Here is a 15,960-nt window from a genome sequence, read left to right as displayed (position 1 = left end):
AATTTTATACGTTTTTTAACTTATTAAAAGAGTAATTGTTTGAGCACTTTGTTTTAGACCAGATTTGGCTTACTAGATATGTCACATTAGAGAAGGGTTTGGTAACCTAACCAAATTGGTTGAGATTGAAACAAGTAGGGGTATACAAACGGTTATAACCGGTGGTTATTAGCTAAAACCGCTAACCGCCTAGCGGTTATTATATTTTACCAACTGCCTCCGCTAACTACCTTTGCGGATGCGGTTATTTTTATAACCGCCGGTTAGCGGTTATTGACTACATAATCGGTGGTTATATAACTGCTTTTGAAGATGGGTTTTGGGCCGGTTCTGGGCCCATTTTGGATCGGTTTTGTGCCTGTTTTGGGTCGATTATGTCCGGTTTGGGGCCGATTTTGGCCACTTTTTGGGCCGTTTTAGTGCAGATTTAAGATCAAAAATCCAAAATCCAAAAGTTTATAATTAGTAACAAATCCAAATCTTAAAAAAATAAATAAATAAATAAAATAAAAACCAAATCCAAATCCAAATCCAAATCAAATTCTAAATCTAAATCCAAATACAAACCATAACAAATCCGAATATCCAAAGACAAACAAATCCAAAACATTACAAGTTTAAATACAAATCCAAAACATTGGAAAATCCAAATATAAAATTCAAAACATTACAAATCCAATATCAAAGGTCCAAAACATTACAATAACACACTACTAAGTACTAACATACTTAGATAAAGTCCACTTCGGTACTTGATTGATCGTCATCTACAAAACAATAAGTGGTAGTTAATTGAAAAGTAAGTTTTATAAATAATAAAATGCACAAATGAAAAGTTAAACTAATTTAGTAAATTTATAAACATTTACCTAGCTTTTCACAAATTCCTCCAACTCCCAAATGCCAACAAAAAATGATTCTGACATAATCAGTAAACAACAACCCAAAATGAAAAATGTAAACCCTAAAATGAAGAAATAATATCTTCCAACATCCAGTAAACAGAAAATGAAATAAAATAAAATCACTTCATTTTATTTACTTAAAAACTATTCTCAGGTCAAATTGCCGCAATAATTTTCTAAAAATATATATTCATTCTTAGATCTAATTCTAACAAACGCAAAGTTTTATCTATTCTTGTACTAGTAAACAAAAGAATAACACATAATCTCAATTCTCATATGTGACAACTAAATGAACCCTAACTATACGTTTTGAAAATAACCCACTAAATAATCAATTACATACATAAGGCATGAATCCATCTACAGGGTTACCAAAATAGAAGGAAAAAATAAAGAAATTTCTTCCCACAAAAAAACACTTGAACATAATATTAAAAGCAATCACAAAACTAGAACACTTACCACAAATACAAAGATCTTCACCCAAAACTAGATACCCCTCCGAAAATTCCCTTCTTCTCCAAAAGCTCGATCAAACCCTAATATTCAAAACAATCCCCCAATCAAAAACTAGAACGAAATCACTAAAATCGAAGTCAGATAAGGCACGCGAATGAAGCAAAAAAACAAAGAGAAAAAAACGAAAGAAACTGAGAAAAAAAACGAAAGAAACGAAAAAATCTTACAGTATAGCAGCGGTAGCGGAGACGAGATGAGCGAAGAGGTCCGAACGGTGCTGGAGAGTGGAGGCCAGAGGAGAGACGAGAGAGGAGGCGAGACTCACGAGAGATTGGGCGAGAGGGCGAGCGACGCAAGGTGAGGTGAGGACTGAGGAGAGGAAAACGAAATAAAGAAAGTGATCCAACCCTAAACCTAAAATATGAATTTATATAATCTCAAAAACGACGTCGTTTTGGGTATTGCTGAATGCCCAAAACGACGCCCCTCTCCCCAATTTCAGGTTTATTATTAATTTTTTAAAATATTTTAATATATATATATATAAGCGGTTATTAACCGTTTTTTCCAAACCCCATAACCGCTAACCGCCTAGGCAGTTAGCGGTTATTTATAACCACTTTTAGCGGTTAGCAGTTTTAAAGCGTTTATAACCGCTCTGTTTGTACACCCCTAAAAACAAGCATTCCTTATTTCCTGTTAAAAACAAAAAAAAAAAAAAAACCTTAATATTGTTTGAATAGTTACCCCCTTTTTTTTAAATGGCATTATTCATTTAGTGTTATTTGAATAGTGTTGCTTTAAAACGGCGCAAAACATTGGGAAGAAATTTCAGATTAGCTTTGTTTACTATTCAAACGACATTATTTAGATAGTATTGTTTGAACAGTGAAACGACGCTAACATGAATAATTTTTTTTTTTTTTTTTTTTTAAAAAAACAAATATATTGGGATCCTCCTCCTCCGGGCCTAATGCCATTTACTATTCAAATGACATTATTCAGATAGTATTATTTGAATAGTGAAACGACGCTAATGTAGATAAAAAAAAAAAAAAAAAGATTTTTTTTTTTAAAGAAAAACAAACAAATATATTAGGATCCTCCTCCTCCTTCTAATGCCATTTACTATTCAAACGACATTACTTGGATAATGTCGTTCGAATAGTAAAACAGTGCTAATGTCAATAATTTTTTAGCTCCTCCTTCTTCAAATGGCTCTAATTTAGCATTACTTGTACTATCCAAATGGCGCTAAATTTAAATTTAACGTACAAGCAACGCTAAAAAAAAATGATACTTTGATCCCAATTTTTTTTTTTTTTGTAGTGTAGGATGCTTTAATATGAGTATCTAAACGATCAGGTATCAACAACAATTAAATAAAATTAATAAATCACTACCCAAATAATTATTATAATTTATCTATTATTTTTCCAAACGCATGCACTATGATTTGTCTGTCTTCCAAAAGCACGACGAATCGACGATATATGATCTATTGCTTTGCCTGTTATGCTATTGGGATTGTCAACTCCTCTACTGTGTTTACATGTTCATGTTGGAGTACTCTTGCATGCGGGTCGCTCGTTGTCTCATTATATATTGGTCCGTGATCGACACAAACCCAAGTAGTCTTGTCAAAGCGAGGCTCGTGTCCAGCTCGTGTCCATATATGTAGGGATGATAAGAAGGTAAAATGCTCGATACACTATGTCTGAAGTGATAGATGCAGTAAATGATCAATGTACGAACTGCATGTGCTTATCTTTGAAGTGATAGATTCGAGCATCACTGGTCAAGAAGATTCTTGCGAAACAAAACAAAACAAAATGGCCACCCAAAAATTGCCCACCCTCGTGGAATTACGGGAGCTTCCGACGCTTAAGTCAATAACTTGGTTATTGTTGATGAGAAAAAAAATTGACTGGTGAGAGAGTATCGGAAGAGGGAGGAGAATGATAGCCTATTTTGGGGGTAATTAATCCTTTTAAAGTGAGACTCCTTAGGAGTTATCTATGGATGCTTGCCACGTGATGGGCTAATAGTTACTCACTAGATGTATGACTATTGAGCCCTCATACACATCTCTCACTCATCCCCCATCATCACCATTTTATAATAAAAATTACTTTTTTTAAAGAAAAGAGGGTGATAAGGAAGGATGAGTGATGCATCTTTAGCATTTCTCATGACTGTTTGCCCTATGGAGAGTGTTTGAGTGGGAGTTCATTGATTATATATTTATATCCACGTACGCCACATTTTTCCTATAATCGTCTGCCATGTATTCCGTCTTTGTTGGTAACCTTACTTACAACGAATATTTCATGTCGCGCGACTTCCCTCGAGCCTCTTACCTCATACAAGAATCATGGAGTAGTTATTGACATGACTTTTAAGGACCATATCATAGAGCCTTTTATATTAAAAGTACACATATTCTTAAAAATTAGGTACTCTCAATTCTCCGCGTTCCCTTCTTGACCCACGCCCATTCTTTACTCTCTCTTTCTCCTACTCCCTCAATTCAATTTTTTCATAAGAGAATTATTTATTGACTTAAAAATTGGAGGCTATCCCGTCTCTCGCAAACCAACGATTTTTGGTGACTCATTCTCTCTATGGCAAGAGCCCTATTGTCCCTCTAGTCATCCAAAAATTCGATTCAATTTATAATAATAACAAATAATCTCTTGCCAAATCTTCATAAAATTTAACAAAATCATCGGGCTAGTTTGGCAACCCATTGTCATTCCTCCTTATTTTTTTTTTTCACTTTATTACGATATATTTATCAGTTTAGATTAGACTAATTGTTATTTTAGTTAAGTTTTTGTTAATTAGTTTCATTTATGTTATTCAGTTTTGTATGAGCTGGATCCTAGCTATACAGTCGAGTTGAATTCTTAGTCTTAGTATAAATATTTGACTATCGGTTGTAATTCATTTACGCACTTCTATCAATACAAGAAGATATTTTCTTCTTTCAAACACTTTCTTCTCTCCAAGCTTTCTTTCATCATTTTCCTTTCTAAAAGTCAATATGGTATCAGAGGAACCGTCAATGGTGTTTGGCTCTTTTTCTTTTGCATTCTCTGATTCTTCTAGTCCTTATTACCTTTATCACGGGGACAGTCCCGGCTCCGTTCTCGTTTCTCAACTTCTCCAATGAGACAATTATCACACTTGGAGCCACTCGATAATCATGGCTTTAACAGCCAAGAATAAGCTCAAATTTGTCGATGGATCACTGAAGAAACCATCTACTGAGCTTGAAGATGAATTTCACGCATGGAATCGCAGTAATAATATGGTGTTATCCTGGATCTTGAATTTTGTATCCAAGGATATTGCGACAAGTGTGATCTACATCAATTCGGCTGAACAAATGTGGACCGATTTAAAGGATTGTTTTTCACAGAAGAACGGGCCTCGGATTTTTCAATTGCAGAAGGCAATTTCTTCTCACTCGCAACAGAACCTCTTTGTCAGTGAGTATTATACTCAACTCGAGGGGCTTTGGGATGAATTGACCAATTACAGGCCAATTCCACAGTGTTCCTGTGATACTCCGAAAATTCTTGCTGATCATTATCATCAAGATTACGTTTTTCAGTTCCTCATAGAACTGAATGACAGTTTTGCTCAAATTCGAGGGAAAATTCTCCTTATTGATCCATTGCCGTCGATCAATAAGGTGTTTTCTCTAGTGATTCAGGAGGAAAGGCAGCGCGTGATTTCTGTTAATCCTGTTCAAGTTGAAACTGTTGCACTACTGACGAAGACTGCTTCACAGTACCAGAATCAGCCAAATCGTACTGGCAAACCACCGTTTCGCAAAGAAAGACCTGTATGTACTCATTGTGGTTTACTCGGTCACACAACGGAGAAATGTTACAAGCTCCATGGTTATCCCCCAGGGTACACATTCAACAAGAACAAGCTGAATTCTTCTTCAGCTAATCAAGTTCAAGAAGCTGATCAACCTTTCCAGGTTCCTCAGCTGTCTATATCTCAGGAGCAGATTCAACAGCTACTGGCTCTAATCAAGCCGTCCACTTCCAATTTAGTTGCTGAAGTTTCATCACCTTCAGCACATCAAGTCGTCAACTCTCAGGACCATTTGTTTTCTAATATGGGAGGTAATGGTTCTCATTCCATTCCTTTTTCTTTTGCTTCTTTCCTTTCGAAATTGAAGCATTCTATGGTTAATTCTGTAATTTCCTCTGCTTCTGTTTCTGTTTCTGTTTCTTTGGATATGAAGCATTCCGTGTTTTCAACTTCACATTTACCTCCGCATATTTCATCTATTAATCTTCATTCTTGGATTATCGATACTGGTGCTACTGATCATATTATCAGTACAGTATCATTATTCACTTCAATTACTGCAACCATTTCTTCTCGTGTGAAATTACCAAATGGCAATTTTGCCATGGTTACTCATATCGGTATAGTTAAGCTTTATGAACATCTTATTTTACATGATGTTCTTTGCGTTCCTTCTTTTTCTTTCAACTTGATTTTGGCTAGCAAGTTGATTAAATCTCTTAATATTTTATATTTTTTATATAAAATATTCTTTCAAAAATATCAAATCAAAAACATTATAACTTTTTTATATTTTTTATATCACATCAATCATTTTTTATTATTATTCAAATAAAAAAATTCACTACAAAACAAAACTTTTTCACTTTTCTATAAAACATTCTCAAATTTTATATTACATCAATCACTTTTTATTACACAACACACAAATATTCCACAACTCAATCACTTATTTTCTCTAGATTTTATTTAAGCATTTTCTCTTGTATTTTTCATTTATAAAATATAATAAATTGACATCTCATGCAATATAATTGTCCTATTGCATAGGACAACCTCATGTAAGGGGTTGCTCGAGTCCTACCTATCAAAACAACTTTTTACATGAAATGTCCTATTACACTGGATTCCTATCCGGATATATTGGGAACATGGAAGGATCCTATAATTTCTCTTTGGCTCTTATCTCATATACAAAAAAAAAAAAAAAAAAGGGTTAAAGACATATTTGATACCTGTTGTTTAAAAACTTTATTTTTTTGTACCGCAGTTTCATTTCGCTTTACAGATGGTACCTGAGTTTTGCAAAAAAAACTGACTTGGAACCTCCGTTTATTTTTCCGTTCAATTTTTAACAGATTGTCACATGTCAACCAGGGGCACAATATAAAAATAAATAAAATAAAATAAAAATATTTAAAAATTAATTAATTTTTTAAAAAAAGTTTTACTAATTTTAAGGGAAAAATACAATTTAGCCCCCCACACTACCACCATTTCTCCAGATGACCCCCCAAACTTCAAAGTCTTACACTCTGGCTCCCAAAATTACCAAAACTTTTGAAAAAAATCCAATTTTGGCCAAATATCCCCATAATACCCATGCTACGTGTCATTTTTCAATTAAAATAATAAAAAAATTCAAATTTTTTTAAAAAACATTAACTAAAATTGTATTTCTTATTTTTATTTTAAAAAAGATGGGTGTTTGGGGTGACATTATTTTCCAACCGCGACTCGATTTACCCGACACCCCTCCAGTCATTGTTTTGAATGCCGTAAGTAGCTATTGGCCAATGTTTTGAATGCCAAAAAATCACAGAGAGAAAAATTGATATGAACATCAACGAACAAGCTCACGGTTATTAATTTATCCGTCAGAAACCGATCAAGGTCTTCCACAACGATGATAAACTTGGTCATCGTTTGTAACACAACAAAATTCAGATTGGAATCATTCATAACCTTCGAAAGATCAATATCATAGATATCGAATGATAGGAAATTAGTCTGGTCCGTGTTCAAAGAGGCAGAGACGAGTTCGCTAAGCTGCAAGCGTGCAACGTGCCCAACGACGATGCTGGAAAGAAGTAGAACGTCCTCCGGTCGATTGCAATATTTATAAAAAAATATATATATTATTTTTTAATTGAAAAATGACACGTGGCATGGGTATTATAAAGATATTTCGCTAAAATATGCATTTTTTGAAAGTTTTGGTAGTTTGAGGAGCCAAAGTGCAAGTCTTTGTATTTTGAAGGGCTAAATCGTATTTTTTCCCAAAAAAAAATTAATTTTTAAAGATTTTTTTTTAATAGTGCCACATGTCACCCCTCATTGGTTGACACGTGAAAGTCCGTTAAAATTTGGACGAAAAAATAAACGGAGGTACCAAATCGATTTTTTTGCAAAATCTAGATACCATCTATAAAACGAAATGAAACCAAGGTACCAAAAAATGAAGTTTTTAAACTACAATACCAAATATGTCTTTAACCTAAAAAAGAATAACTAGCATTATTGTAATTAAATAATCAAATTTGATATGATTAAGATAGGAGACTTAATTGAATTGAGACTTTTCCATGTGTCAATCAGCAAGTAGAGGACTAAAAAAAACAAACAAGAAACCAATCATGTAAATCTTAAAAATTGTTGCTAAGCATTTCAAAATTGGCCTTCAATTGATGAATGTTAGAGTTTTTTTCAGTGTTATTCTGAAATGATATAAATATAATAAAAAAATTACATCTATGTCATTTTGAATAATATAGATGCAATTTTTTAATTTTTTATTACATTTATATCATTTCAGATGAATATAAAAAAATATTAAAATTAGCTCTATCATTCCTAGTATAAATAAACTCATTATTCTTTACAATTCCGGTCAAAGAATTCAAAAACACAAATAATAATAAAACCCTCAATACATTTTCCTGCCTTTCATTCTCCTAAGAGAAGCCTTAGAAACCAAGAAGCCCACCCCCAAACACATGACCCAAATCCCCAAATCAACAGCCCACCTCACTCCCTCCATGTCCATCTCGTCCTGCAAATCTCCACCGTCCGATCCGCTCTCCCCCTCCCCGCAACGACAGCAACAGTCGTCCGATTCAATTCCCTCCTCTCTCTCTTCCGGAATCTCCTCCAACCCTCCACACCCCCTCCTCTTCCTCCTCTTCCTCACCACCATCTCCACCTTCTCACTCATCGCCACGTGTCCCTCCACCGCCACGTAGACCTCCGCCACGTCAGCCTCATTCGCGCTCTCGCTCTCCACCGCGCACTTGCACTCCAATTTCCACTCCTGCCCCTCGTCCTTTCGAAAAATCCCCTTTACGACCCTCTCCTCCCTCAGGTACACCTCGAACCGGACCCCCTCGCCAGCCCGAACCGGCTCCCTGCTCCCGAACACCGCCTCGTCCTCCCTCGTCCGAGACTTCACGACCCGGTGCAGGGTCACGAACGCGGGCGAGTCGGGCCGGACGCTCGACCCATCCACGTCGAGCGCTTGCTCGTTGATGCGAGGGAGGTAGAGGAGAGTTGCCGAGTCGGGTAAGGGCTTCCGCACCGGGTCCAGACCCGAGAAGCGGACAAAGAAGGCTCGGATTCTCAGGCGGCGATCTCTGCCGTTGAACTGAACTCCGTGATAATCTGTCGACCTACACATCTTCTCAATGAAAAGGAGAGATCATGAGCGGCGTTATATATACAGAGAGAGAGAGGCTGTTGGTTTTGGCTTTGAGTTTGAATCGGGGGGTAGGGAGCACGCGGTTTGTGATGCTGACGTGGCCAACATGACAGAGACTTCGACAAGTCTTTGGGTTTGCCGCGGGAGCGACGGTACTTCGATACTTCCTCAGACTTTTTTCGGTTTTTATTTGAATTAAGATGTTAGAGAAAATTTCAAATCTTAATTATTGTTTTAAATTAAAGAATTATGATTCTAATTATTATTTTTAAAATTTGAGTAAATGTTGAAAACGAATCAGGATTCTTTTAACGGTGTGTTTGGCAAATAAATTTTAGAAACAAAATATGATTTTGGTTCTATTTTTTTTCAAAATAAATCATACTTTATTCAATTTTTTCATAAATAAATTATATTTTATTCAATTTTTTTTTTTTAAAAAGTCAAACTTTAAAATTCGCAAACAGAATAAAAATTCAATTATAATTTCAACAATTATTTTTAAATTAAATTGTTAAGATTTTATCACATAATAATTCATCATTTTTATTAAGGATATAAATTTTTGTACAAATTGAGTTGTATAAATTTTTTTCAACTTGGTATATAAAAGTGTGATATGTTTTTTTAAAATGGAGAAACTCATTTTTTTTTAAACATTATTAAAAAAAAAACATATACTTCTCAGTTTAAAAAAATATTTCCTATATTTCAGTTTATAAGAAATTTTTATCGTTTTAATATAATAATTTTAGGAAATTGTCTACGCATATTTTTACACTATCGTACTAAACTGAACGATGGGCACTTGCAAAAATGAGAATACCACTAAAGTGACGCCAGCATGGAGGCTGGCGGGAGCCTTCATGGGCACATAATGAAACAGGGAGAGATTAAAAAGTCTATCTTTCATTATTATTTATAATGAAAGATATAAATGAAAAAGGAATTGAAAATAATTCCAAAAATTCCGTTAGAGGAGGCCCACTTAATAATTGAAAATAAATTTGGCACTTTGAATATTTTTTGTGCCGTCCAACCTTGAACAAAGCTGCAGCTTGCTGGATAACGGACGGACGGGATGGGCATGGGCCAAAAATTGTCTGAGACGATGGAGCTGACTGCTTGTTGGATGGTTCCGTACATGAACCCTAGTTTTTTTTTCCTATCTTTTTATATTCAATTTTTTTTTTTTTTTTTATTTTATAAAAATAATTAAAAAAAAATGCAAATATTAAATATGAGATGGGGGACGTTGATTTATGGCATTTTGGCCTTTTTGGCAACTTGCGTTGAAAAACAATGTACGCCGTACTTGTCTTGATTGGTTGGGAAACAAACAAAAGCATTACAACAACAAACGAGAGTGTTGTGTTGGGTTGGCCTCTAAAGCATTCTGTTTAAAATGGTTTGACGTAGTGTTTTATATTTTGAATAATAATAATAATAAAAGCGTTATCAAAATTAAGCTAAAGTTCAAATACATGACACATGCTTTAATATTATGTTAAATTTAATAATTTATTTAAAAAATTTAAATTGATAAAAAATAGTAATTTCAATCATTTAAATTAACATTTTAACAAGTATTATAAAACTTACCGGCATACACACGGAATAAACTAAGAATTTAACTCTAGAGATATTAGACCATCTATTTTTATTTTTATTTTTTATTTTTAAAAAAGGGGCATTGTAGTAGAGTTAAAAAATGATGGCCTTTTCTCCGTCCCTTGTAGACAGAATTCAACAGTTGGCTTCAAGCTGACCATTTTGGAATAAGATCATTTTTATTTTAAATGAAATAAATACTATTCATTTTCATGGTTAGGATTTAAAGTTAATGCATTTAACAGTGTACATGATTTCACTTTATTTAAAAGATATGCCGACATTGATTTCATGTACACTTACTTTAAATTCGGACTATAAAATAGAAATGGATAGTATACATTTTATTTAAAATGGAAAGATCCCGTTAAGACCATTGGATTAAAAAAAAAAAAAAAAAAAAAAAAAAAAAAAAAAGAAAAGAAAAAGCTGACCATTCCCTAAAAGGCTAAAACTAAATTGGGCGGAACCAATGAGATGGGCTGGTTTTGGTTCCATGATCAATTGGACCGCGCTCATCAAGGGCAATATGGGCAGTGTAACCCAATTTTTCAGACGGGGTATTTTGGGTGAGCCTCTTAAGTGTTTTTTGTGGACTCTAAAACGGGTCAAAATTGAAGGTCCGATCAATTAAACCCGTAATACTTTTCTCTGCTTGGACTTCAAAAGTAGGTTCAACAACCCTCACTCAAGGCAGTGCCGGAAAACTTGAGCTGGAACCCTAGGTATCAAATATTGGATTAAATTATCTCTTAAGCTCTTAGCAAAGGCAATTAACTTTTATGGGGTATTGATTTCCAATGGTATTCCGTAGAGGTTATAGAATTTAAACTATTAGCCAAATCGACACATTCATAAAAATACGTCTGACTCGGTCGGGTTGAACTAAATATCCACATACTCAGATCTCAATGCCCTCATAAGCTAAATGTACTACGAGGAGAGGAAGGGCTTTAGGCGATTGGAAGGAATGGTGGAGTTCACAAGCCTTAACTTTGTCCGGCTAGGCCAAATCAACGATCTGCTAGCCTCGAGCTTGGGGGACTTGGGCCTTTCAAGCCCTAAAGTTTTTTTAATAAAATAAAATTTTACCCCTATTTTTTTTTAGTTTTACCCCCCCTATTTTTTTTTTCTCAATTTTGCCCTCCAAAATCCCAAATATTGGCTTTACCCTTGCTCCACATGCTTAGTAGCCCTCAAAAGCTAAATCTACAACGAGAAGAGGAGGGGCTTCAAGCGGTTGGGAGGAGCGACAAAGAAGAAGAAGAAGAGAAGAGGAACAATGACGGGGATTGTACACACTCCAACTCCTATAATTCCTAGCATGATTTTTAAAATCACTATTAAATTAAAATTTAATTGTGATATATTTAAAGTCTAATAATGATTTTGAAAGTCACATTAAAGAATGTGTAGCATTACTCTTTTAAATATGTGTGTGTATTTGAAGCGAGGAACTTATGGATATTCACCATAAAGGTCAAGTCCTATAAATTTAAGATTACCCATGATTTCAATATTCTTGTTTCTCTTTTATATGATCGGAGGAAACTTCATCTCAAATCTTTAACATTGTTTTTAGGGATTTGACCTTTGGATCTCATTTTTATAAAAAAATATTCTTGTTTCTCTTTCTCTTGAATTCAAAGTCTCCTTCATTGTATGATTTCTATGACCTTTCCTATTTGTCCCTGTACTTGTAATGCAATTGTAATAATTATTATTTATTTTAAGAGTTTAAATTGATAAAAAAATGTTAAATTTTATTATTTAATTAATACTTAACGTTTTTCCTTACGTGTGAATGAACTCCTTAAAAAAAAAAATGAGACATACGAATAAAATATTTAATTAAAATATGAGTAAATTGTATAATTATAGGTCCAAACTCAAAATTTATGTTCTAATACCATGTACCATGTTAAACCGAATTTATCGTAAAAACTTATAAATTGATTAAATTATTTAATTAATACTTTAATAATGTCAAAAAAAAAAAAAAAAAAAAAAAAAAAAACCATTAAATCTTAACTTTAGTCTGCATTGGATTTGATTGGATATGTGATTTGATATGGACATAAAGGATTAATTTAGCGGTGGTGAATATTGTCGGCTGGAAAATCTTGTGAAATTTCATGCACTTTGAAGCATCGATACTTATTCCTCTTTTATTGTCCATTCTTCTACTCCACCAAGTGCCGTCACATCTTGAGTCGCTTTAATGGCAGTCGCCGGCGAGCTGAACCGATTGGTTACTCCGTCTCCGTCTATGAGCTGTGGAATTAGTTTTTATTTATTTATTTTAATTAAAAAAAAGTAAAAACAGTTTTAATAATTTTAAGAAAGTTTTGTATTTTTGTATTTTAATTTCATATTTAAAGTGTCGATATATTTCTAAAGCATTTTCATATGATTCTGATCTTACTTATCTTTGTAAACAATTATTATTGACGTGATTAACATGTTAAATGTTTTCTTTTATTTATTTATTATTATTATTATTATTATTATTATACTGGAAACGTTTTCGAGTGAGTTGAGCGTGTGAAAGAGAAAATGTATGTAGAGAGAGAGAGAAACAGGGAAGAGAGCGAGATAGTGAAGGCTGCTTTACTAAATTGACGGAGGAGGAAGATGACGAGACTAATGTGGTTGGAGGAGGTGGTGGTTGTGGAATTTGCTACCTATTTCTTTCGAGAATTATGGGTCGTGCCACTGTGCTAACGCATTGGATGACAGATTCATATTTATTTATATTAAACAAATAATTACTTATTTATAACTGATTCATATTTATTTGCATTAAACAATAATTATTTCAATCATTATTCCACACTAATTTTCATAACTCTAATCATTTCCTACTATAATTTTTTGTGAAAAAAATACTCTCATACAACTATCACTCAAACATGATTATAAACACAATTTAAACTCTGTTATTCATCCAAATTCGCAGAGTAAATTATAGTTGAATTCAAATTTCAAAAAATCAAATACCCAAACGTGCCATAAAATATTTTTTTTTCAATCAAACACAAAAAATGACACCTCCTAACAAACATTATCAAAGACTATGAACATTTTTATTTTATCACTATCTTATTATATTAAATTGACGTGGCCCTTACATATGCCCATGATTTAAAACTGAAAAAGCATGCAAAGACAAAGCCTGCTGCAAGAGGAATGGTGTAGATTTGCCAACCCATCTATTTACATAGCAATCGCCAAAAGAAATAGGTTCCATTCACAGACAAATAATACTCACAAAGTCAACTAAAAAAAATTAAGGGACTTACAAAATAAAAATAAAAAGAAAAAAAAAGTGGCGCAAAGTGCATGGCCTAAACAAAGGTACATGAAAATGGCATTGGCAAAAAGTATTGGTTGGCCTTAGTTTTTGCCAGCCACCATCTTTGTCTTCTCATCAATAATATTTCTGACTCAATCAACCAAAAAAATATTCCAAAATCTAAAAAATGACTATGATAGACTAGATATACCCAAGTAGTTCGACTGGCCGTGTCAACATAATAATTGCTTAAAGGAAATAAGGATCATAGCACAAAGAATAATCAATTCATAGTTTCAATCCAACTGTCTTGTAATTTTAAGCGAAGAATTTGGCTAAGGCCAAATCCCGCCATTGAAAATTTGGTTGGGGCCATAACCAGCTGCCGGTCGGCATAGCACTTGGCTAAGGCCATACTCCATTGGTGGGCACTCCACATAATTAAGGAGAGAGCTGGTAAAACAACCATTTCATGTACAACTTCAACCGAATATTCTCATACATAGTCTTTCCAAAATTATCTATTTTTTTTTTTTTTTAAAAAAAGGACATCCGATTTTCCTTTCGTAACTTAATCATTAGAAAATTTTCCCGTCGACAAATCTTCGATCAATTGTCTTTACTCATTTTGCATGTGTCCGTTGGCAGAATCCAAACATGTTATCAACTGAATTATCGGGTCCGATCCGATCCGATCGTATTAGGATGAATGATTATGAATTTAGTTAGGATTCACATTGTTTTTTGTCTTTTAATGTAATAATAAATTGGAAGATTTTGATTAAGTCCTATCTAGATGGTCTGAAGTCCTATCTAAAGGATTGAAACTTATCCGGCCCTATTGAGTTTTGGATGGATTCGGAAAATGCAATCCATGATCCATCCACCACGATCATTGCTTTTCGACAAGTCGGCATCCACGATCTCGCCCACACAAACACCATATCCATTTTCTTTATTTTCTGAAAAGGATTTTGCCGTTAATAAGATAAATCATGGTCTTGTCTTTCTCCTAAGATGTCTTAAATCATTAAACTTTCACGTTATTATACACTTAATATACATGACAATGAAATGTTCATCTAGCTAAATGATACGTTTACAACTTATATATAGACAACTCTAGAATATATATATATTCTAGAAGCATTAATTAACCAAGTTCAATCAGTGGTCAAGTATTATTTCCTCTATGCATAGGAGAGACATAAAAGTCATTAGCAAAAGATCCAAGAAACAAGAAAGTCTAGGTTAAGATCAAAGTTATCGGATGATATTATTCAAAACACGTGAAGAGGCTTTTATTATGAACTGTCACTTCAGTTTATATATAAGTTTACGTGACACTTATTAGGTCAATTACTAGATAATTAAATTTGATTGTGACTAGCGACAATGTCACGTGAACTTTCATATCAGTTTGTAAAGGGTTTATTGTAAAAGTTACAACACCCCAAGTATTTTTCGAATAAATAATCAATAAAAGTCCAATATTTATGGAAATTAATCAATTGGCCGGGAGACGGGTTAAATGATAAAAGAGCATTGTTAGTGGTATTACAATTTTTACTACATGTTCTTTATAAATTGATATGATAATTCACATATACTTATCACGTGATGAGCGACTATCTAATTAAATTTATCTTTCAAATTTTATTATCATCTAGTGACACTTACCATTTCAACCATGCCAATTTATAAGCCATCCTAAAAGCATTTCCAGCAATAATAATTATTTTAGCTACTCAAAAAAACCCTCTCTTCTATTTTAACTACTCATTTTTCAATACAAATTCTAGCAAGATTATCTATTTCACCCTTTACTTTATTTAAATATTATTTTCTATTTTTTTTTTCACCTTTCACCTTTCTATCTTCATTTATTTAAATATTATTATATTAGTCCATGTTCCTACAGTTGAAAGTCTATTATAGCAAATTAGATATGAAGCTTTTATTGTACTGTAAAAGTTCTGTTGGAGGGGTAAATTACTTAATAATAGCTGAATATATATAACTATTATAACCGATTTAAAAGCTGATAAAATTGAGATGCGATGACTGATGAGCACTTTGAAACGCAAGTATATTTAAACATTTTCCTAAAATTGAGATGTGATGAGCACTCTGGACTTTTTGTTCAAATACAGAGACTG

The 15,960-nt window shown here is 33.4% G+C and overlaps 2 protein-coding genes across 2 annotated transcripts; one reads left to right on the top strand and one right to left on the bottom strand.

The window, feature by feature from the left end:
• The first annotated feature begins 4,575 nt into the window (after window positions 1-4,575).
• On the top strand, window positions 4,576-6,500 carry LOC133854516 (uncharacterized). The gene is made up of 2 exons (XM_062290755.1): window positions 4,576-5,821; window positions 6,472-6,500. The coding sequence occupies exons 1-2, from the start codon at window positions 4,576-4,578 to the stop codon at window positions 6,498-6,500; spliced, it is 1,275 nt and encodes a 424-aa protein (XP_062146739.1).
• A 1,539-nt stretch (window positions 6,501-8,039) lies between these two features.
• LOC133854349 (uncharacterized) lies at window positions 8,040-8,913 on the bottom strand. Its single transcript, XM_062290506.1, has one exon. It carries the CDS (start codon window positions 8,872-8,874, stop codon window positions 8,128-8,130), a length of 747 nt encoding a protein of 248 aa, XP_062146490.1. The 5' UTR covers window positions 8,875-8,913; the 3' UTR covers window positions 8,040-8,127.
• Between the last annotated feature and the right edge of the window lie 7,047 nt (window positions 8,914-15,960).

Source organism: Alnus glutinosa, chromosome 13 (assembly GCF_958979055.1).
Source record: "Alnus glutinosa chromosome 13, dhAlnGlut1.1, whole genome shotgun sequence".
NCBI classification, from domain to species: Eukaryota; Viridiplantae; Streptophyta; class Magnoliopsida; order Fagales; family Betulaceae; genus Alnus; species Alnus glutinosa.
Note: the sequence above shows the minus strand (reverse complement) of the source record. Positions and strands in the feature narration are given on the sequence as shown.